General features: G+C 35.0%; 2 protein-coding genes across 3 annotated transcripts; one reads left to right on the plus strand and one right to left on the minus strand.

Annotated features, from left to right (window-relative positions):
• The first annotated feature begins 6846 nt into the window (after nt 1–6846).
• LOC123694900 (TAF5-like RNA polymerase II p300/CBP-associated factor-associated factor 65 kDa subunit 5L) lies at nt 6847–21254 on the plus strand. Of its 2 annotated transcripts, none has more exons than XM_045640517.1 (13): nt 6847–6865; nt 16507–16643; nt 16726–16880; nt 16986–17360; nt 17619–17766; nt 18003–18072; nt 18208–18355; nt 18645–18827; nt 19343–19495; nt 19580–19727; nt 20219–20387; nt 20600–20831; nt 21110–21254. In XM_045640517.1, exons 2-13 carry the CDS (start codon nt 16575–16577, stop codon nt 21222–21224), a joined length of 1965 nt encoding a protein of 654 aa, XP_045496473.1. In that variant the 5' UTR covers nt 6847–6865; nt 16507–16574; the 3' UTR covers nt 21225–21254. The 2 variants fall into 2 exon arrangements, with proteins under 2 accessions (XP_045496473.1, XP_045496474.1); XM_045640518.1 differs by lacking the exon at nt 6847–6865 and adding an exon at nt 16390–16418.
• On the minus strand, nt 21248–22986 carry LOC123694901 (DNA polymerase delta subunit 3-like). Its single transcript, XM_045640519.1, has one exon. It carries the CDS (start codon nt 22813–22815, stop codon nt 21478–21480), a length of 1338 nt encoding a protein of 445 aa, XP_045496475.1. The 5' UTR covers nt 22816–22986; the 3' UTR covers nt 21248–21477.
• Between the last annotated feature and the right edge of the window lie 452 nt (nt 22987–23438).

Consider the following 23438-nt stretch of genomic DNA (forward strand, 5'->3'; position numbering starts at 1 on the left):
CATTACTAATGCAGTACAGCCATATTCTGAAAAGGAAGTTCAAATGTTACCATTAGGTAATAGAATTAAGCTTATAATAAAGTAAAAGTAATAAATATTATGGTTATAGAAATACCTGGAATGGGAATGGAATACCTTTTTGCTCGAACCAGGGTCTACAGATGAAACGTCAACACCAATTCCGACGACGTTTTTATAGGACGTCGTTATCCATTCCATTACCTCGCCACTTAAGCCTGAAAGGAATAGACCTATAAATTATAATAGCCCTATTTATGACGAGTACTCCGGTACCTTGATGTAATAATGTCTTCACACTAAACGTTTTATTATATTTTCATTATTGAATAGTCTTTCCATAAATTATTTGTATAATCTAAACCTTAAGAAATTTTATATATTATATAACTAGCTGCTCCGCGCGGTTTCACCCCCGTGGCTCCTCTCCTGTTGGTCGTACAAGTATATTAAGAAGAGCTGGAACGTCAACACATTTACACATTGCACATGTTAGGCCGGGAGATACTGACACAAAATTTCGGGTCATTTGTAACAGGATGGCGGTCTAGAGGGGTCTTACTTATCCGACGAGTGTGACTTACGCCCACGCGACTAGTCCGCCGGTACCAGCGTTCTGACCATCATTTTTCTTTTTGTCATTGCGTAATAAGACCTCTGTAGAACCGCCATTCTGTTACAAATGACCCGAAATTTTGTGTCAGTATCTCCCGGCCTATGTATGTGTCATATTTTGCAATTGTTTATAAATACAGGGTGATGTAATTGGTGTAGTACGAATATCTAAAAATCTATGAAGAATTTTGTGATACAGTAAATGGAAGAATTATATACTATTTTACAGTATTTAATAAAATCATTTAATTTTTTGTTCATTTTCATTAGAAATGTCAATTTTTCTCACCAAGGTGGAAATTGGGATGATAAGGATCTTGTTAGAAAAATATAAATTTTGACTAAAATCGGCATTTTTTTTTCAAAAATCAAATTACTAATTAATAATCAAAGTTATCCACATTATTAAAAAAATAAGCCAAACTATACACAATTTTTACTTGATGCAATCCTCAAAAATCATGGACATAGTGTATTGCGCCTTCCACCGTACCATCCAGAACTCAACCCAATAAAGTTACTATGGGGCATAATTAAAGGGAAAGTAGCATCACAAAATGTGAACTTTAACTTGAAAACTGTGGAAGAATTATTTAGAAAGGAAGCAAATGCCATTAGTCTGGATATGTTTAGTGACGTTTGGAGAAAGACGCGAGAACATGAGGAAAAATATATTCAATTAGAACCAAAAGTATATAATTACACTGACTCATTTATAATAACATTAAGAAATTCCGACGGCGAAACATCGAGTTCTTCGAGCGATGAAAGTTTCAGTGAAGTAGAAGATTACGATTATGATTTAATAGATTCTTCTTCTTCTCTTTAGATACTGCTTTCTGAATTGGTGGTAAATGTTAAAACTGTTAAACTGTTATGACGATTCAAAAGTGCTTCTAGAAGAAGTCTAATAGTATAAATGTTTGAGTTTGAGTTTAAAACCAATAGTGTGAAAATTATACAATAAACATGTAACATATATTTGTTAGCGCGTATTGGTAGGTATTACGTACTTACTACAAAATATATAATGTGGAGGAAGGAAGGTGGAATTCCTCCATCGAAAAAGAGAGGATCCTCGACCAGTCAACTCGACTGGCCGGCCGTAAAGGCCCCGATGGATGATGTCGTAAAGTTGTATAATATCTCTGTAGCGAAAACATTTCGCTTGCGCGATTCAGAGCGAGGTGTCGCTACAATAATATTTCTTAGATATTTTTACTCGACCAAAGTCAGGACAAGACTGCTCCGCAACTGCAGAAGACGTCCGTTATTTAAATCATTATCAAAACAACCATCCGTGTGTTGGGACTTGGGAGTGAGCGCACGTGTTATTTGTATTGTTTTTATGACCTGAAATTTAATTATTATTTGATAATTGAATGATTATTAATACTTTTATCCAATTGATTATTTTTAGAATAAATAATAAAGTTCATCAATTGGTTTACTTTTAAATTATAATTTTACAGGTAAATTATGAGAGCTTTCATAATTATATTTCTACAACGCACCCATTTTACAATTCAAGTCTAAAATGAAACTAGAGTCGCATTTATTTTTGAACATACTGTAAGTGAAATTGCATAAGTGTGAGTACTGTGAACATGCCAGCTTTCCCTAATTGACCGATAGCGTGGTGATATATAAGCCTATCATCACGCTACATATTTTTTTTTTTATTATTAGGAAGGCTATAGCCTTCCTCGATAAATGAGCTATATAACACCGAAAGAATTTTACAAATCGGACCAGTAGTTCCCGAGATTAGCCCGTTCAAACAAACAAACAAACTCTTCAGCTTTATACTGAATTACCTTATAGATTACCTGGAAAATTAAGTGTTTTGTTGGCTCCTAGGCCAAGGTATTTGTTTCTGTCGTTAATAAATTTACTCCAGCCGAATTTAAAAACAATCAAACACGGCTTTCCAAAGTTATCGTTTATCATATAGTCCAAGTGATGTTTTTGTACAACGAAATTGGGATTGTCGTTGACTATGGAACTTAAGTCAGCAATAATCACTGTAAAAAAAACATGTTATTTATTATAATTATACTCTTATTTTATGTCGGTGCCAGTGTTGTTTTTTTGGTTTATTGATTTCAAACAAATTGAAAATCAAGCAGCTAGTTCTACTTACATACAGGGAATTATTTTTTCCATTATATCTATTTTTTACGACTATCTCCAAAAACCTTGACCGACTGAAAAAAATATGCTTATTGATACCCTAATTTTAACCATTGTACAAGTTATTGTCAGCCCGGAAGAAATGGAAATGGATTATCAACGGATAATTCGAAATAATTTCGCAGGGCATAAACCGGGAAATCCAGATAATAATATAATAATTCATACATATGGGACATAGCGGGGGAACTACAGGTAATATGCCGATGTTGGCGTATTAGCCGTGGTCCCCCCGCTATGACCCACTGGTGGGTCTACTGGTAATATTTTTTCCCGTGGACCCACTGCTATAGAATGATATGACAGTGGGTCTACGGCAGGCGCGTAGCTACCGCCGTATCTGCCGTATCAATTATACGGGGCCCCCGCGCCAAGGGGGCCCCCAACGTGCATAAGCAAAAATTATTAGTTAAAAACTTCTCAATTTTTTTTCAGAAATGATAAAAGTCAAAAATGTTGTGTGGTTTTATGAAACCACGGTAAAAGTGAAACTTTTTTTCACACTATAGATATTTAACTAAAAATTATCGTATTTGTACGATAATTATCGTACTATCGTGCGTCACGCGACATGCGCTACCGGCTACACAGACCAAAAAGTTTGAGACGATGTAATAAAAGTTTCACTTTAAAAAATGCAATTTTCTGGCCTCCTGTGTAAAAATTTTGGAATAGGTGACAGATAGACAGTAATTATGATGAATACTTAAATACAATATATTTCTTTTAATTTTATGCAAACATTTTTTTTCTTTTGTGAGAAATCTTTACCTTTTCTAAGGGCCCCCAAACAAATTTTTATACGGGGCCCCGCCAAGGCACGCTACGCTTCTGGCTCTACGGGCACTTGAATTAAAAGTTATTATTACCCGAGGTCCCCCGCTGCCATGCTTTGACCAGTATAGAGACAGGATTACTACATTATCTGCACTTCCCGGTTTATGACCTGCGTAATTATTTAGAATTAACAGTTTCGAATAGTTTCCGTTGCAGATATCAGATTTAACTAAAATCTATACCTACTAATATTGTAAAGCTAAATTTATATTCCAAACTGCAATAGAACATATAAATTAAAAATATACGAAACTGGCTGACAATGTGTGTGAGTCTGATATCAATATAAATAATTTTTAAAGAAAAAAATTATGCTATATCGATGTAGATTGCTTTCCGCGGTTTTTTTTATACAAAAGTTTTACAAATTGACCACTTTTCTCGTAAATCAATGTATCTGTCCATTCATAGATAAAATACAAAAACCTGTTTATTAGGTACTTTTTGGGTTTATCCAAACAAACTAGCGCAGTTGTTTTGAAATATTATCTAATAACATAGTATAATAGGTAGGCAATACGCATATGATACTACAATAGTTTAAAATTTTAATGAACAATACCCTCGTATTCATTGTGTTCAATTTTGACCTTGCTCATATTTAAAGAACTGGGAAATTCGTTTAATAGCTACGATACTACGATAATTTCGTATACCTATATCACACTCACGTGGTACGATAAGTTTCTCCAATGGAATATCTGCAACAAATTGCCCATGCTCATTAAAGTGATATGGCGCATCAACGTGGGTGCCTGTGTGTTCAGATGTAGCAAAATCATTGAGAGCATACCTGTATAAAAAAAATATTAATTTAGCTCATTATATTTTTAATGAAACAATCAAATAAATAATGATTATGAGATTTGTAAAGGACAACTTAATACATAAAAAAATAAGTACTTAGTTACGTAAAACTTATAAAGCATAATATATTACTTACTGTGTACCATCACCTAACTCGACAATTTTTCAACTTTTGTGCACCGGGCCAATACATTGAAGTCTTATCGAAGGAATAGGTCAAATCAATAAATTCATAATTTTCATTGAATAATATAGAATTTAATGATTGAATTGTCCCAGATGCGAAGTATGTACATAATAAAATTAAACTAGTGATATGAATTCGAAGCACCATTTTACTAGTCTATTTGATCTATACGCACTACTTGACGTAATGATCACTAAAACAGTACTACTAACTCTGTAGGTAACTCAAGTCTCAACACTGTATAAGTGTTAGAACTTCTGAGCAGGGTCGGATTTAGGAACGCAATAGAGATCATAAGCATTAGTAAACAACTTTTCCTTTAATATTTTTTCATCGTTTTACGTCCCCACATAATACGTCGTACAAAATATGTTTATTAATATAATCATGATTTAAATGATCCAAATCATCATCATAATAATACCCAATAGCCCTGATAAGCATGTCTTGCTATCCGTCGGGAGTTGGGACTCGGGAACAGCCTCGGAAGTTAGCAATTCGATTCCGTTTCTTGACTTTATATTATAATATGTAATCATAACCAAAACGATGTTCTAAGTGCCTTAGCAAAAATTATACGTTCGGGGTATGTTTTACAAACAATATCTATTGTATTACTTACTATAGCTTTCCGCCAGCAGCTTCGCCCGCGCATATTTCTCGTTCCAGTGCGATAAAACCTATCTTATGTTCGGCTCGGGTCTCAAGCTACCTCTGTACTCACAGTCTGTACTAGATTTGAAATAAATCCATACAGTATTTTTTGAGTTTAGTTTGAGCCAACCAGACAAAAATTCTAAAAACTATATTTTTGGCTTCGAAATCGATTGTAGATCCATGTTTTGACTTTCCTGCGATTTTACTATATTATAATATGTACCTATAGCTAACACTACGTATAAGAATTAAGAAGTGAAGTAAATTCCTGTGTCCCGTTTTGGAGTATGGGCCAATGCTTTATTTTATGCTGATCGATTTACTTTAAGGACTTTTAGTTGCCTTCTTTATCTTACCAGATCGAGATATTTTTTTCGTTGGTCTTCACCGGAAATCGAACCCAAGAGCCCTTGGTACTACCGTACTACGCAGTGCAAAGAAGCCGGTGGAACCACGGAGTATTGGTAGAAAAATGTTTAATTTTAGCAATGTAACATTTCAATTACAACTTTAAAAAAATTTTGCTAGTGGGCCTATCGTCTTCAGAAATCAATTGAATAACCACAGTGAAAGGCATCCTTTTTAAAAATTCAAGAAATTTACAGATTCGTGCCTGGGCCACCTGAAGTCTGGCAAATCATAAACATCAGCCTAACCCATAAAATATCTGTAGCTTCGCGTCCCGATTACAAAGAACTAATAAGAAAAAGAACATTCCGAATCCCACTTCCTGCATACAATTCAAAAATAGCCAGACGAAGCCCATCATATTCACTCATTCACACACAATGTCTATAAGGCAAAATTATTGAAGAATTACAGCAATGTAAGAAAATAATTAAATCCTGGCTCCATGAATTGACGTACAGCGACACTGAAGATCTGGTTTAAAACGTACGCACAGAACCACAAATACTCTCACACACAAATCTACTGACTCGCATACATAACTTAATATTCACATACACACACACACTCACACACACACTCACTCACACACGCACACACATACACACACATACATATTAATCCACTTAGGGCGGCCGTACACGGACCGCTTCAAGCCGTTGACTGCGCTAGAGCCGTCGACGGCTTCCTCTCCCCCTGAAAATCAATGACGCGACTAGTCAAAAAATCAACGGCTCGAGCGGTTGGTAGCGACGGCTCGAGCAGTCAAGAACCGACGGCTCGAGCCGTCAACGACCGACCGCTCGAGCCGTCCGTGTACGTCGCTCAGCCGTTAACTGCTCGAGCGGTCCGTGTACGGCCGCCCTTAGGGCGGCTTGCGCATCGTCGCTAAATACAGTTTAAGTGCGACGTAAACGCATTTAACGCCACATATCGCTAAATATACTTATCTTTTTTTATATTTTAAAGGGGTTTGAAAATTTTTGTATGGACGCTGGCATATCGACCCGCCGCCATTTTGATTTTTTTTCAAAATCGCGGCGCACGATTAAAGTGGTATGTATGGATAGAGGACACATAGACGAACAAAAAATGTATACTAACATAGTACCGTAAAGCGTCACATTACCGAGATATTTGGAGGTAAATATTCACTTATGAGTACAACGACAAACACTAATAAAAATAACTGCGTTAAAAACAACCGACTTCAAAAACGGAAAAGTAAGAAATAAAAAAGATTTGATATTATTAATTACTACATATTATTTTTATGTGCTATTTATTAAATAGGTTTGAAGTCGGTTGTTTTTAACGCAGTTATTTTTATTTAATACTTTTTAGTGTATTTTTCAACACGAATCAAACGAGCCCAAACTCGATAAAGTTGAGTCAATATATTACTGAGTTCCTATGGCCACCTTCCGATTCCATCATCAGATCAGCTCCATGTCATGATAATGTTTCATCGCTATCCAATTTACATTCGTATACAAAATTTCAGCTCAATCGGTTACCGGGAAGTGAATCAAAGTTACTTGCTACATTCCAATTAAGTCATCGAGTACAGACAAAAATGCTCATAAAATAAAAACTACTGGGCCTAGCCGAATAAAATTTTTATGGGACCAATTCGACACCATCCCGCATCGAACAAAAAAAGAATCACGTAAATCGGTTCAGAAACCTCGGAGTAATCGGTGTACATACATAAAAAAAAAAAAAAAAAATATACCGGCCGAATTGATAACCTCCTCCTTTTTTTTGAAGTCGGTTAAAAATAGACTTATTACGTGTCTATATGCATAATATTATCTCGAAATAATCACTCCCAGGTAGATTATTATTATTACAGGAAGAAAGTAGGTATTAATTGATATCCAAGATACAGGCAACAGCCTAGTTTGGATCTCCTGTAATGATGTAATGTTTAAATTTTTAGTAAATAAAGATTTTATTAGGATTTTATTATTATTTTTGTCTCTCTCCATAATACACGGGTATCGCCGTAAGGATGATACCCGGTCCTTTGGAAGGCTTACGTGGGGACACAGGTCCAACACGCAGAGGCCCTTTAGAGAATTTAATGTGTTGTGGGACACCAGCCGCAGCCTGTCCATGGCTGCACTATAGAGATACAGCCCTGGGCAGTCCGCGGCCAATGTAGGACTATTGCAGAAAAATGGAAATGAATAAAACTGGGTTATGGAAGGGGGTGTTAGATGGACTGGTATATTGGGTCTATGGGGGCTATGGACGTCTGCCTTTTCAATATTAAAAATTGAAAATTATGGCAGACGGTGACTCGCCAGTTCGGTCGATGGGTCCCAAAAAGGTTACCGATAATGGCAACAAGGGGGCAACATCAGCTGAACGGCTAGGGGTGTAGGGAGGTGCGGCACCGGTTTCACCATCGCGAGCCCGCGGGCCCGGAGCGGGTTTCCCCGCTATTACGCCATTAGACACTTCCACCCCCGAGCATATAGCTCTAGCGGCTCCACTCTGGACGGCCAACAAAGGCAAGCCAGAGGTGGGGGATCCTGAACCTCGTCATTGTTCACTCTGAACTGCCACCGGGACAGCCCAGAGGTGAGGACAGGGACCTCCCCCGGGAGCGCTCGGTTCCCGCGGGGTCGCTACTCCCCGACACCTCGCCACAAGGTGCCCTGCGGGGTGACTGACTGCACGGTTGGGATATCTATTGTAGATATGCCAACCGGGGGCGATGGGGTCGTCACATCCCTACGCCTTTATTATTTTTATTATTAAATAGTTCAGTAGGTACCTATTATCTCGGAGATTACTAATGACATATACCTAGATGAGAAAAAAAACTTGAAGGTGTCACTGTCAGTGTCAGTGTGGTGCAATGACTAAGGAATCCTATGGACAGGGCATAATGTTCTATACAAACAACTGATTATACAAATATCATGCATTTCGATACCGAAATAATAAAACGAATACTGTCTCTTTCTAACTAATGAATATTCTGCTAAGTGAAAATATATGACTATACGTCAGTCAGTGCTAATTCTATACCGTTTGACATTTGAAGTTAGCTCAAATACCTACTGTGGCCGGGCGCCATTTTATGTTCTCGTTATTATGATGTACATGCTCTGTCATTGCTCCGTAGTAAACATTGAAAAATATTGAATATTTTTGTGATTGTGACAAACATTTGTGTCTAAAACATATAGAGTGGTCAAGGACAAATAGTGGCATAATACCAAAGCGCAGTATTGTGGGATGTGGCTCCGGAAAGAATGAAAACTAGAAAAGTTTGTCTTTGCACCGGTATGTATACGTTTTGACTGAAATATTAGTTATTACTTTGCTGATTTACTTATTTTCATGTATATTGAATTGAGGAGTATTCACAGACTATGTTCAGTGTAAAATTGTTACCAAATATAGCTTTATTTTGTATATTTTCGTTCTAGTAAAATAATGAATTTGGGTGCTAGTGATGACTTATAATATCGACATCAGCAAAATGTTCGATGAAGACGTGCGTCTCCCAAGGCTGTGTCATTAATCTTAAGAATAGTTGCTTTGGTGAATACACTTCCAAAATAACAAATTAATTTTGCCAAGAGCAGCAGAAGGAAAAATAAAACACTTAAATTTACCTAATATGAATTTTAACTTAAGTAAGATTAATCGCTTTTATAGTAGGTACTTTAAAAATGTATTTATAAATAAGTCAGGTCAGGACTAAAATTATAATAACCTAAAAATTCATTTTTTGAAGGTTACCAAGAAGTGAAAATAGAAAAGGAGAATGGTTAGAAGCAATTGAAAATGAAAATATCAAGCCAAATGTAAAGGATATAATATCATAGTATGTTCCCTACATTTCCCCGAAAGTGCTTTCAATAGAACAATGGATGTGATTAGTCTGCACGATGATGCTATACCAGTATGTCTGCCGCTGCATTCACACAGGGTGAGGTTTTTATCTGTAGACACGTGATGTCTTCCAATTTACTTTTGATCTTTTTATTTAGATTTAGGGCTGTCATTTATAATCTAACGTTTCTCCTATTTTGAAGGAGGCCTGTGAACAAACTGAGATGGTTTTATATGATTTTTTGAGTACAAACTTGGGTGATATTTGGTTGTTGAAATGTTATTGACTGAGGGAAAGTGCAATTTACTTTAAATACATGGGGTGTTTTAAGTTATTTTTCTATTCTTTATAAATTTATATTTATAAAGCATTTCAATGCCATAAAACCAAAAATATAAATTCAAGTTCCGCTATTGTAAGCCCTAATGTTGATATTAATTTCAAACCATCAGCATTGCCCTTTTAATTAAAATGTATTGCATTTTAGTTTAAATGTAAAGTGAACAATGCTAGTTAATGTAAACTGTGACATTTCATTTCCAGGTACCAGTTGAGCCTCAAATCCCGAACTCAAAAATGAACAGAGTGTATCTGAGTGCATTCCAGGCTACACAAAATAGTTTAGCTCTATAATTTTCTCTATTATTATATATTATTGTTTTTTTTGTCTATTATTTATAAATAAATAAATACAATTACTGTATATTGTGTTGTTCATCGTAATAAAATACTATTATATACCTATATTAGTATATATTATGTTGTTTCATTATATTACATTCCTCAAAACTGAAATTACCAAATTGTAAGTCTACCGTAATCCTTATATCGAAGTCAAAATTGAACTGGATTTATCAAATTATACAGGGTTAGCTATCTTGTCCGGCGAGGTTGCTGGTGTTTTACAAGTAACCCTGTATAGGTGTTACCGTCACGAGCAGCCATCGTCATACTTAATTTTATTAATTGGCATTGTCATTTTTTCCATTTGTAATTTTACTTCTATGTTTTGTACAATAAAGTTAAAATAAATAAAAAAGAGTGTGTGTTTATGTACACGCGTTACAAGTTACGCGCCAAAAGAAGTATAACTTCAAAAAAAATATATTAATATTATTTTTATATCGATAAACATAATAATGTTTATCGATATATTCTCGGCACTAAACACCGCCATGTTTTGTTACAAGCAATATGGCGCCGGCCACACTTTTTTTGTAGGTATGTCTTCTTCTTCTTCTTCTTTTTTTGTTGTGGCCTTCCCGATCCCATTATGGACGGATTCTGCCAGTGTCAAGTGTCATGTGCGCCCAGATCAAAATTGATCGTTTATTTCAATGATCGGTTATAAGGTAGCAACTTGATACTCTGTGCTGAGGAAAAATCACGGAAGAGATTGAGCAGTTCAAATGAGGAATCGGTCTTACCTGGATAACCAAACAGGACATACACAAAAGCAAAGCATTAAAATTTAAGATTATTGAGATGGATAAATTTGGATAAAACATTAACAAATGAGGAGGGAACCAAACACAATAAACATTTAAAATTAGTGGGACGGGGAACATCAGGGGGAAGGAGATCTAAGAGTGAGGAATTTCGTTTAGGGCACTCAAAAAATATATGATCATTGTTACCTTCGGCTAAGCCACACTCGCATAATGAGTTATCACGAACATGAATTTTTGCTAGGTGTACTGGGGTGGAAGCATGGCCTAGTCGAAGACGACAAATGGTTGATACTGTAGATTTATTAATATTGATAAATTTGAAAAACCACGGCTTGCAGGGAACCGTGGGCTGTATATCTCTAAAGTATTTAGCTTTGTTTGAGCTATTCCACAGAGAGTTCCACATACTTTCCAGGCGGGACTTAGCAAGGGGGAGGAGGTCGTATGAATAGTTTAAATAATGTTCTAGGGTACCACTAGACATGGCTGCTTTTGCTAGGGAGTCGGCTTTCTCATTACCAGTAATATTCGAATGGCTTGGAATATAAACTAATAAAACGCTGAGGTTTTTTTCATAGCAGTTAAAAAGGCAAGATCTTATTTGAAGAATAACTGGAAAATTTGATTTAGAACGGAATGGGTTCGAAGATATTGATTGAAGGCAACTTAGAGAATCGGTAAAGATGATAGATTTTTTAAGATTATGAGAGTAGATGAAGTTAATAGCTTCTAAAATAGCTGTTGCCTCGCCAGTGAAGACAGAAGAAAGGGGAGGACATTTATATTGCAGTATTGTTTTAGAGTTTGAATGCCACACAGCTACTCCAACTGGTAGCCAATTTGACGACTTAGAGGCATCAGTATAGAAGTAATTATAATCGTGCCAACGTGATGAAATGAGCCTATTGAAAGAGATATTTGCGTCAGGGGAACTTTTAATTATACCACAACTAAAAATTATGGTAGGCTTAAAAACTAGAGCATTGTAATTTGTTAAATATAAAGGGTGGTTATTAAGTTGAAAAGAAGGATCTGGAAGGCGATAAAACTTAATAAGGCTTTTAAGGATACAGGGGAAATCAGATGGCGAACGTAGAGTATTAGAGGTGAGAGAATTTAATAGATTCTGGAGCTTGTTAAGGAGAGGATGTGATGCGTACTGCGTTATTTTAAAAAAGTATTTATCGGCAAGATACTGTCGGCGGAGAAACAGAGGTGGATCCACAGATTCTACTTGGAGAGCGTTAACTGGAGACGATTTCATCGCACCAAGTATGAGGCGTAAACATTTATATTGGATCCTATCTAGTTTTACCAATGCAGATTTACTACAAGGCTCAAAAATAAAAGATGCATAATCTAGATGGCTCCGGATTATTGCATTATAAACGAGTTTCTGGCAATATGGATGGGAACCCCACCACACACCAGCGAGAGAGCGTAGCACATTAATATTTTTTTCGCACTTTTGTAAAATGTAGTCAATGTGTGCAATACCACTTAATTTTTGATCTAAAATAACACCCAAAAATTTGACCTTACTTACCACAGGAATTAGAGAATTGTCAAGAATCACCACAGGGGGAGAAAATGAACGTTTTTTGGTGAATACTACAATATTACTTTTAGCTGGTGATAGAGATAGACCATGGTCATTCATCCAGACTTCTAAATTGGATACTGCACTATTAAGGCGCTCAGCGGCACCATCCATATTGCCAGATGAAGCATATAATGCAATATCGTCAGCATACTGTAAGATATCGCAAAAAGGAGTAACAACATTTTCTAAATCATTCGTGTAAATTGAATAAAGGATTGGGCTCAAAACTGATCCTTGGGGAAGGCCCTTAAATAAAACTCTACTTGAAGAAGAGCCGCGCACATGAATATATCTGATCGTTAAAAGATTCATGATAAAACGTATCATCCTCGCAGGGATACTCATCTGAGACAGCTTATGTCTGAGTACCGGAAGATGGACGTTATCATACGCGGATACAATATCAAGGAACACACCCACCAGGAATCCTTTTTGCTGAAATGCCAAGCGTATGTCAGTGGTAAGGATATTGAGGCTATCTAAAACACTCATGCCTTTCCTAAACCCAAATTGAGAGCGAGCAAGGAGATTATTTCTCTCAACGTACCACTCCAGTCGGTTTTTTATTAAATGTTCCATAACTTTGGCTAATGTGGAAGAAAGTGCAATAGGTCTATAAGAATTAGGAACAATCGGGTCTTTACCAGGTTTTAAAATGGGGATGATGAGTTGGGTTTTCCAGGAATCAGGGATAGAACCGGTTTCATAAAATAAATTAATCAAATTGAGAAAATATGACTTTGCTGAACTATTAGATCTACTTAAAAATGAATAAGGGATGCCATCTAGCCCTGGGGACGAATCCTTTAGGCCTTCAAGCACGGTATCCAGCTCTTGGCTAGAAAACTGACTATCTATTTCATTAACATTATTATTGCATACAAAATCAAACGGTGTTGGGAGAATAAGATCCGCAGAAGGGACAAAAGGAGGGGCTAATTTATTAATAAAATCATTGAGCCAAAGATCAGGATTATTGGAAGATGGGTTGACATAGGAAAGGGAACCACGGAATCTACGAATATTTTTCCATACAATGGATGGAGGTGTAGTAGGTGATAAACTCTCGCAGAATCGTATCCAACCTCGTTTCTTTTTTTTTGAAAGAAATCGTTTCGCATGAGCAGCATTTCGTTTGTAAATAATAAAATTTTCGAAACTCATATTAGAATTGTATCTGTCTTCGGCAACCTTTCGCTCAGTAATCACCTCAGAACATTCATGATCCCACCAGGGAGGGGATATTTTTCTGGGAGAGGATGAGGGGGTTCGCTTTACAGGCAGGGTTTCAGAAGCAGCAGAGTGGAGACAGGAAACAAAAGAGTTATATGAAAGCATACAATTCTGTCGAATAATTTCTGGTAGATTAGCTACTTTAGAATCAAGATTGAGCGCAAAAGAGTCCCAATTAGCGCTTTCTAATTTATATTTAAGTAAGGGAGGAAAAGAGGAGGAGGGGATATGAACAGAACGGGAACAGGAAAGGAGAATTGGGAAATGATCACTACCATACGTAGAGGGAAGGGTGCGGCAAGAAAGGGAGGAGGCTAGTATAGATGAACAAATACTCAAGTCGACTACAGTTCTAGGATTTTGCATGGGGGAAACTCTTCTAGTAGGGGCACAATCATTGATTATACATAAATTTAGATCATCAAAGAGGTCCACTAAAAGTCGTCCAAAAGTATCACACATATAAGATCCCCATGAAGTATGATGGCCATTGAAGTCTCCCATAACTATCACGGGAGGGGGGAGAGAGGAGATAATTAACGATAGGTCAGGGATGATACTGGAATGAGGATGAGGTATATAAACAGATAAAAAGGAGATATCAAAGACTCGCACTGCGACGGCGTTGAAATACCGCCCGTGCGACGGAAGAGGAATCTGGGTGAATGGGATCGATCGGTTTACAAGTAGAGCACTTCCAGCATAACCGTCATCCCTGTCATCACGCAAACAAGAAAATCCCGGAACCCAATAATGAGAACCAGGAATTAACCATGTCTCCGCGATGGCAGCCACAGCAGGTTTATGCAAGGCAATTAACTCTATCAGATCATGTTTTTTGCGACGAATACTCTGTGCATTCCACTGGAGGAACACCAGATCCATGGTTTGAAAGTATGGAAGAAAAGCGGGAGAATCTTAAGGCAACGTTGGACGGTAATTTCTCGGGGTATTCATTTATTAAACTTTCAATAAATGATAGACACATATCTAAAAGTTTTTCATTGCGCGAAGGGGCCGAGGATGAGGTGGTATTATTATTAATTAAAGCGCACCCATTGGGGAGGGAAGATGGAACGTCGCGAACAATGGCGTTATGAGCGCTTGTATTATAAGTGGTTCCCAGAGTAGCCCTGGGGCGGGAAGGTCTCATTACAGTTTTTTTGTAAGAAACCGTAGGGATAGATTGGCTTGATAATGTGAGGTGAGATTCAGGGGTTACTGTGTGGATGGTGGATGGATGGGTCTTAACGTTTTCTGCAAATGTTTTGCGCGAAGATGGAATCAATTTAGATGCCTCTTCAAATGAGACACCTTCAGTCGCCATCAACAATTTAATCGCTTTTTGACGACCCTGCTCTGGGCAGCTTTTATCAGTTGCGAAGTGGTTACCAGTGCAGTAGAGGCAGGACGCCTCTACTTCTTTTTTGGGACAGCTATCACCTGAATGCATTTGAGTGCACCGATAACAGCGTTCTTTGGAACGACACTGTTCGCGAACGTGGCCGAACCGACAGCACTTAAAACACTGGATAGTGGGAAATTGATAAACCTCAACCGGCATGGCAGTGTATAAACAGTATATTTTATTGGGCATAGTTTGCCCCTGAAAGGTAAGGACTACAGTTTGGGATGGTGTCCAAGATGTCACTCCATCAATTTTCTGCTTTTTATTTAAACGCCTCGCCTTTAAAACCTTACCATGTCCTCCTGGAAAGTCTATGTAACTTACAAATTCCTCCATTGACCATTCAGTAGGGACACCCTTGACGATGCCCATACGGGTTATATGGAACAAGGGAATAGTGGCTTGAAATTTCGCTTCCTTTAAACTTGAAAAATTAAGAAAATTGTTTGCATCTGCTGCTGAAGTAAATTGTACCGATATTTTATTACGGCCTATAGGTCTGACACCATCTTTAGTTATATTCTGGACACGGTGTTTATACAAGAACGAACCGAATTTAATGGGTCTTATACTCAGTCCAGCCGAAGGGTCTTCCTCAGTACGAGACACATATACTATGTATGGTCCACTCTCTTCGCCAGTGTAGAATGGAGGATTCAAAAGAATTGGGTCAATATACGTAGTTTGGGAGGCTGGGATGGTATAGTCGTGATCAGGGATATGGCGTTTGGAGGGTAAAATGTCAGAGTCTTTAGAGGAGTGATCGGAACGGAGCCTTTTGTGGCCCGTAGACTCTGCTTCCATCATTTCACTCTGTAAATCCGGTGGTTTATTAAGATCCGGAGGGTCAGGACCCATATTGCAAAAGGAAAATTAGTTTTCTATTGCTTACCCAAACAGCACAAACACAACAAAAAGTTTGGTATCACTAGACAAATAATATGATAATAAAAAACAAAAACAATCTCTGAGACACGTGTTTTCTCCGACGCAACAAAGCAGCGAAAACGTAGGTATGTCACTTCCATGTGATTCCTTATTCATTGGTGTGGTGTCTGACTGTCAATTAACACTTTTGACGTATGATTGTTGTACATTACTCAATACGATACTCTTGCATTGGTCTCTATCTCTAATAAAAATAGGTATTTACAATATAGTACCCCCTAAAACTAAATTTATCTATTTTATGTTGTTCATTCAATAATTTTCTATTAATTTATTGTATGAAAGTGTATAGGTTGACTACAAAAAAGCGCGGTTTAAACGGTAAGGTTAAGACAAGCTCCTGAAAATTATCAATGAAAAGAAATAAAAATGATGCAGTTAAAGCTGTTGTTACATCCTACTTAGAAAGGCGAAATTACCCTGTAAGTAAACTCAGTACCTGTATAAAAATTCTGATTAGTGTTACTTATTCATAAGTCTCATTAATCATTTCATATTTTTAAGGATATTGATGTATTCAATAGCAATAATACAGTAAGCCGAAGTGCTGAAGAAATGGCTGTAGCTACCATAGTACAATGTGAATCTAGCCGTGCCAACTCTATTTTGTTTTCATGTATCAATAATGACCCAGGGCAATATGACACACAATACACCAGGTAAATTTCCTCTTATTTGATTAAACTTAATGCTATATGCATTCATTCACTTTTAAATTTACAATTTCCTTATGTTTAATTTAATACTATTTTTATGTATTTCAGATTATTTAACTTTATAAAAGATTTGAAATTAGAAAAGGTAAAAAATGAGTTGCTCGGCTTATTAACTCCACTATTATGTCATCTCTATTTGGAAATGTTAAGAGGGGGTCATGGAGGACCTGCTCAAATGTTTCTCAAGAGGCACTCAGTGTCACTTCCTCAGAAGGACCTATCTTACCATCAGCCTATAGATGGAAATCTTCCCTCTGCTTTATATAGACCTAACAGCCTAGAACAGCTGTTTAATTCCCTCCAAAATGGCACAATAGATAATGAAACTCCTGAAAAAGATTATATGAATCAGTTACTGGAAGATATTGGATCTGTATATACTTTACAAGAAATAGAGACAAGGCCAACAATTGCTGCTTTCAGGTACGAATAAAGATGTAAATGTTGTGTTACTATACCATGTTAATAATTAATATCTTTAAAAAAGATCTAATCATAATTATAAACCTACGGATATTTTAGTTTGTTTGTATCCAAGAAACTAATTTAATTAGATTGATAATCTTATCATTGGCAATGACTAAATATTAGCAAAACATTATTAAAATAAACCTTATATTATATAATAAATAAAATGTAAATTCTTATTAATTATAAAATGTTTATAATTCAATGTTTTAGGTCTTGTAAATTTGACATCTGCCTCTCACAAGATTCACTGAATGTACTAAAAGCATACTTAGCAAAACATGGCCATGTACTACTAATACAGGTCTTACAGACTTGGTTTCACATAGATGTTAATGGAGAAAATAGTAAAAATAATGCTGTAAGTATAAAAATTACAAACATATCTGTTAACTTAAATTAGTACTTATTTTTGTGCAATATACGAAATACACAATTTCGAATTTTTTATCCTCATCATTAGATGTCAGCACCTATTTATGCATGTAACCTTAAGCCTAAGAATTATGAAAATATCACTTAAATCTATAAAAATATATTCAATTTTTAATTGAATATTAGTTTTAGTTGTTTTAATTGCAAATATTCAATAAACAGGAGGATGAAGAAGAAGACGAGTCAAAGGAGAACTCAAAAAATTTTGATCTCAATATAAATGAGAAAAATGGTAATTTATTTATTTGTCTGTAATTATAAACTATTTGAAAGAGCTTTATGTTTTATCTATTTTACATTTTTCAAGTTATTATTATAAATAAAATCATGCTTATAAGCTTATATAATAAAATATGACTTTTTTAAGATACATTGGACATATTTTCTAAATGCAATGGACATGCAGAATATCAATCAGTGGATAAGGAACTACGAGATCTTCAGGACGCCATTAAAAGTGTACGAGATTCTTTGGTTCCACTTAAATTGTACAAAATAGGTGCACCTGATACCAAGTAAGATATATATCAATAATTTTTTAATTTATAGGCAACATTTTGGACCCCTCAAACTAAAATTTCTATGAAGATTAACATAATTTAAAATGTATAAATTCAATTGAAGTAAAAAGATTTGGGAATGGTTTTTCTTTTACATTTTGTTGTTTTAATTATTTATAGTGATTGTGAAATACATTTTATAAAGCATTCATTATTTAGACCTGTGTAATTATGTCAATAAAGAATTTAATTATTATTATTATTTTTTTTTTTTAGTGATACTTAAATAATAACATATTTTCAGTTTGATTTGCGCAAAAACGGACCAGTATTGTAATGTATTATGCGGTGGATTTAGTAATTCCGAAATTAGATTGTGGGATCTTGGACAAAATAATATTAATAGACGTGTCAATAAAAATATTTCTGAGTTTGAACTTAGATGCAGTGTACCAATTGAACCTGAAGATATTCCTGATAATACAAGGTATACATAACTACTTACAACTAATTATTATTATTGAAATGAAAAAAATGTTTTTTTTAGATTTAATAGTAAGTGATTTTTAAATTTAATAAAAACATTTTATATATTTCTTAAATTGCTTAGCTAATTTTTTTTTTTTATTAGATTTAAAAGTAAGTTACTTTTAAATCTAAAAACATTTTTTTAAGTTATGCATGTTAAGAAATATATCAAAAGTATCGGCTAGTAGCTACGTTAGTTACATTTACTGGTGTTATCTTTTTTTTTTTTATTAGGTCAACCAACATTTGTTAACAATGATTCTTAAATATAAATATTACATAACATATTATAGTTCTTGCTATAAAGTAACAAATAATAATTAGAGGTTACACAGCATGCGCCAATTATACAGAGCTATTTCTTAAAAGTAGGATACTTATTATTGTTATTATTATCTTTTAAAAGGTTTGGAATAACGAAAAGTGTACTTAGATAAAGAAGATATATACCCAATATCCTTCTTTGTTTTATAGACAAATAGGTACAGGAGTACCGCTAAGAGGACATTCCGGGCCAATACAAGCTGTCAGTATATTGTCCAGAGAGGAATTAGTTCTATCAGCTTCTCATGATAATACTATGAGAGCTTGGCGAATATCGGACTACTCGTGTGCTTCCATATATAGGTAATTTCTCATCATATATGAAAAATAATTTTTTCATTCATTACTTTCTATTTGTTCTGCAATCTATAATATGAATATTTTCAGAGGCCACAACTATCCAATTTGGTGTCTGGATGTATCAAAAAATGGTCTATTTATAGTGACAGGTTCCCATGACCGAACAGCAAAATTATGGTCTCTTGATAGGACATTCCCTGTAAGAGTATTTATCGGCCACATGTCGGATGTCACAGTAAGTATTTTATCTCTATTTTCAATCATAATATGTGATAAACTGTATTTTAAACTACTTTTTCTTTTTTGGTAATGGTATTGCACAATTCATTTATCTTCATTATCTTATCTTAATATATAATATAAATCTCGTGTCACAATGTTTGTCCTCAATGGACTCCTAAACCACTTAACCGATTATAATAAAACTCGCACACCATGTGCAGTTCGATCCAACTTGAGAGATAGGATAGTTTAAATCTCAAATCGTTTTAGAGAAAGCGGGCGAAGCCGCGGGCGGCAAAAGCTAGTTATTTATTTTTATATTAAGTTAAAGTATAAATAAATAAGTTTGTTTAACATCAAAAAATATGTATACACCTATCCTTATTATTGATGGTAAACCATCAAAAGAGGTGATTCAAATCCTGTAAAATTAACTACATATTGTAAAAAATACGAATGCTATTTTAGTGACCCCTGTACATTTTCATAATATATCGTGTGCAGTGCGTAAAGTTCCACCCGAACGAGGCGTACATAGCGAGCGGCGGCGCGGACCGCAGCGTGCGGCTGTGGAGCGTGTGCGACGCGCGGCTCGTGCGCGTGCTGTGCTCGCACCGCGGGCCCGTGCGCGCGCTCGCCTTCTCGCCCGCCGGCACGCACCTCGCCAGCGCTGGTATATCTATATAATAACTAGCTAAACCCGAATAAATTATATACTAAAACCTTCCTCGAGAATCACTATATAATGAAAAAAACCGCATCAAAATACAGACATAAGGACAGACGCGGGGCGACTTTGCTTTATACTATGTAGATAATGAATCACCAATTAATGTGTTATTTTTAACGTTTTACTACATACTAAACTTGCGTACTTTTTTACAGGTGATGATAAAAAAATAAAAATTTGGGATTTAGCTGGATGTACATGTGTTCATGAATATAGAGGCCATTATGGAAAAGTGACATCATTAGATTGGTCAGCAGTTGGGAAACCTTCTCTTACAAATAGAGTATCCTCGGAACTAAGCGATATGACTACAGACAATTCTATTCTCTGTTCTACTGGTATGGATGGCATTGTAAAAGTTATGTGGGACAGTCAAATAAAAAATAAGTAAGTATAGGTACTTTACAAAAAGATATGCAAGTTGTCATTGGTAAAATTAATGTAGCTAGTAATGTATGATTTCAAGAAAGAAAAAAGCTCTAAATTATTGTAAATAAATTTAGAAAAGCGGGAAATTTTAATTTCGGAATTGATAATACATTACAGTACTTCCTATAATTATTGTTCCTTGAAACAATATGTGGACTTAAATATTTTATTTCAGGATATATCTGTTACAATATGTAGATTGTAGAGCTTACATTAATATGTAATATCTTTTTCAGGCAATTATCAAATCAAGAAAATTCAACATCCACCTACAATACAAAGTGCTCCTATCTTGTTGATATACAAGTTCATCCAGATTGGATGGTTGCAATAGGCTCAAAAAAATATTAAGTGTTATTAAATAAAACATTTTTTTCTTAATTATTGTATTTATTTCTCTTCCTGTCAATGAGAATAAAATATTTTGATGAGTTTTATAATTAAATTCTGAATATACATTTCATGATTAGAGACAAGTAATTTAAGAAATCAAAGTAACCTTGAACAGTATACACAACTTACTTAACTTGATTTCTAAGAATGTATCAACATAATTTTATTTTGTTCAAATTTATAACCCTGAAATATGTGAAAATATTGTGTCTTATTTCTTTTTAAAGAAATTCATTAATGTGGCTTGTTTTCCTTTCTGAGGGGGTGATATTTTTTTCTTAGAAGCTTTTGTTTCACTAGCTTTAGCTTTAGGTGAAATTTCTATTTTTTCCTTTACAGATGGAATTTTTTCCTCTTTTAAAGAATTGTTCACTGGTTCTTTCTCTTCTTTATTTTCACTGTCTGAACAACTTTCATACACTTCTTCACGTTTGGTTACTATATAACCATCATCACTCATATAGGTTTTATCAACAACCTTTCTTTTTTTCCGAGGGTTTACAATTCCAGTTGTAATCTTTAAAGTATTTACGGCCGGTGTTGGAGGGATTTCATCATCTGAATCATGAATTTTTTCATTAATTGTTTTATCTTCCTCTACAAATGGATCATTCTCATCTTCACTTTCACTGTCTGACACTCGCAGAACTCGTTTACGTTTTTTATCAACTTTAGAATTTTTCTTAATTTGATTCAAGACTTTATTATTTCCATTCACTTTTGTTTCTTTCTTCACCTCTGCCTTAACTTGAATTTCAACTTCTACATCATCTGTTTCCATTTTCTCAACAACATTATTTTCTTCTTTTATGATAGCTGGTTCAACTTTTACAGGTGGTTTAGATTCTTTCTTTTTATTAATACCATTTTGCTTATTAAAGAATCCTGCAATTCCTTTCTGAGCTGAAGGCTTGCTTACAATTTGTTTGTTAATGTTTTCTTTTTGAGGGGATATAACTTCCTTCTTAATTTCCTTATGGTTAGATTCAGTTTTCATACTCTTTTCTATGTTATTTGCACTATCAGCCTTGGGTACTGCCTCTTTAGTATTTTTCTTTTGTGATAAAATAGGTTTTTTGTCAACTATGACTTCTTGGCTTTTACTTTTAAGGTTATTTATTTCCTCAAAAGACCGTTTGATACAATTGCTATTTCTTATTACACCAGAACATAAATTAAAATCATCATATTTATTGAGAGAAACGTAAGCAGAAGGATCTACATGTGATGTTCCTTTACAAACACTGTATATATGCTGAAAGAATATTATTTTGAAAGTTTTCTGCATTTTTACTAACTCATCTTTTGGACAAACGGAAACTTTAGCTTTATTATCATCAATTAATCCTGATATCAGATAATTGACACTTAACTCTTGTTTTGGGTTGTCTTGTTTAATTGATTCAATAAAATCTTTAAGTAACGATTTGCTGCGATTAACATGAATGCAAAGGTCCTTACTCAAAGTTATATAAGTGACTAACTTTCCTTCATCTAGAATCATCTCCTTTAATGTACTCAAGTTTGATTCGTTGTCCTCCGTTTCCATTGCTCTGTTGGTTAATTTATTTTGGTCAGGAGTTTCATTAATTTAACACACAATTATGAAACTGCACTGTGTAACTGCAGGAGTGAAACCTTTTGTATGTAAAAGGTTTATTTATATTAAACATATGTGTTTTTATGTTTTTTTGTCAACAGCTAACACGCAAAGCGCGAATTTTATATGACACTTATGAGTTATGACAGTGACAACTGTGAACTGACAAATGTCAACAAAATTACGTTAAAACCACAGGTTAAAACTTTATGCCAGGTTATGCCAGTCACCCCTCTTGTTTCTATATATAATATCATTGCAGTCACCACGCCCGCCCGTCGTCACTTCCCGAATGCCGAATTATGCTGATGCTTAATTGGAACGTGAATTAGTTTTCAAATGCACTAACAGGTTGCCCTAAGTTCAGGGTTGAAAAAAAAAATATAAGTAATTTGGATTTTGATTATTTCATTAACATTTTTTTCAATGTTTGTACCTTCATCCATACTTATACCTATTTATTTTTTTAACACAATTTGAATAAACTTTGATTATTTCGAAAAAACTACAGAAACGAAAGCTTTAAAATTTTTTCCAACAATTAATAATAATATTACTAACGATAAATCGAT

This window comes from Colias croceus, chromosome 10 (assembly GCF_905220415.1).
Source record: "Colias croceus chromosome 10, ilColCroc2.1".
Classification (NCBI taxonomy): domain Eukaryota; kingdom Metazoa; phylum Arthropoda; class Insecta; order Lepidoptera; family Pieridae; genus Colias; species Colias croceus.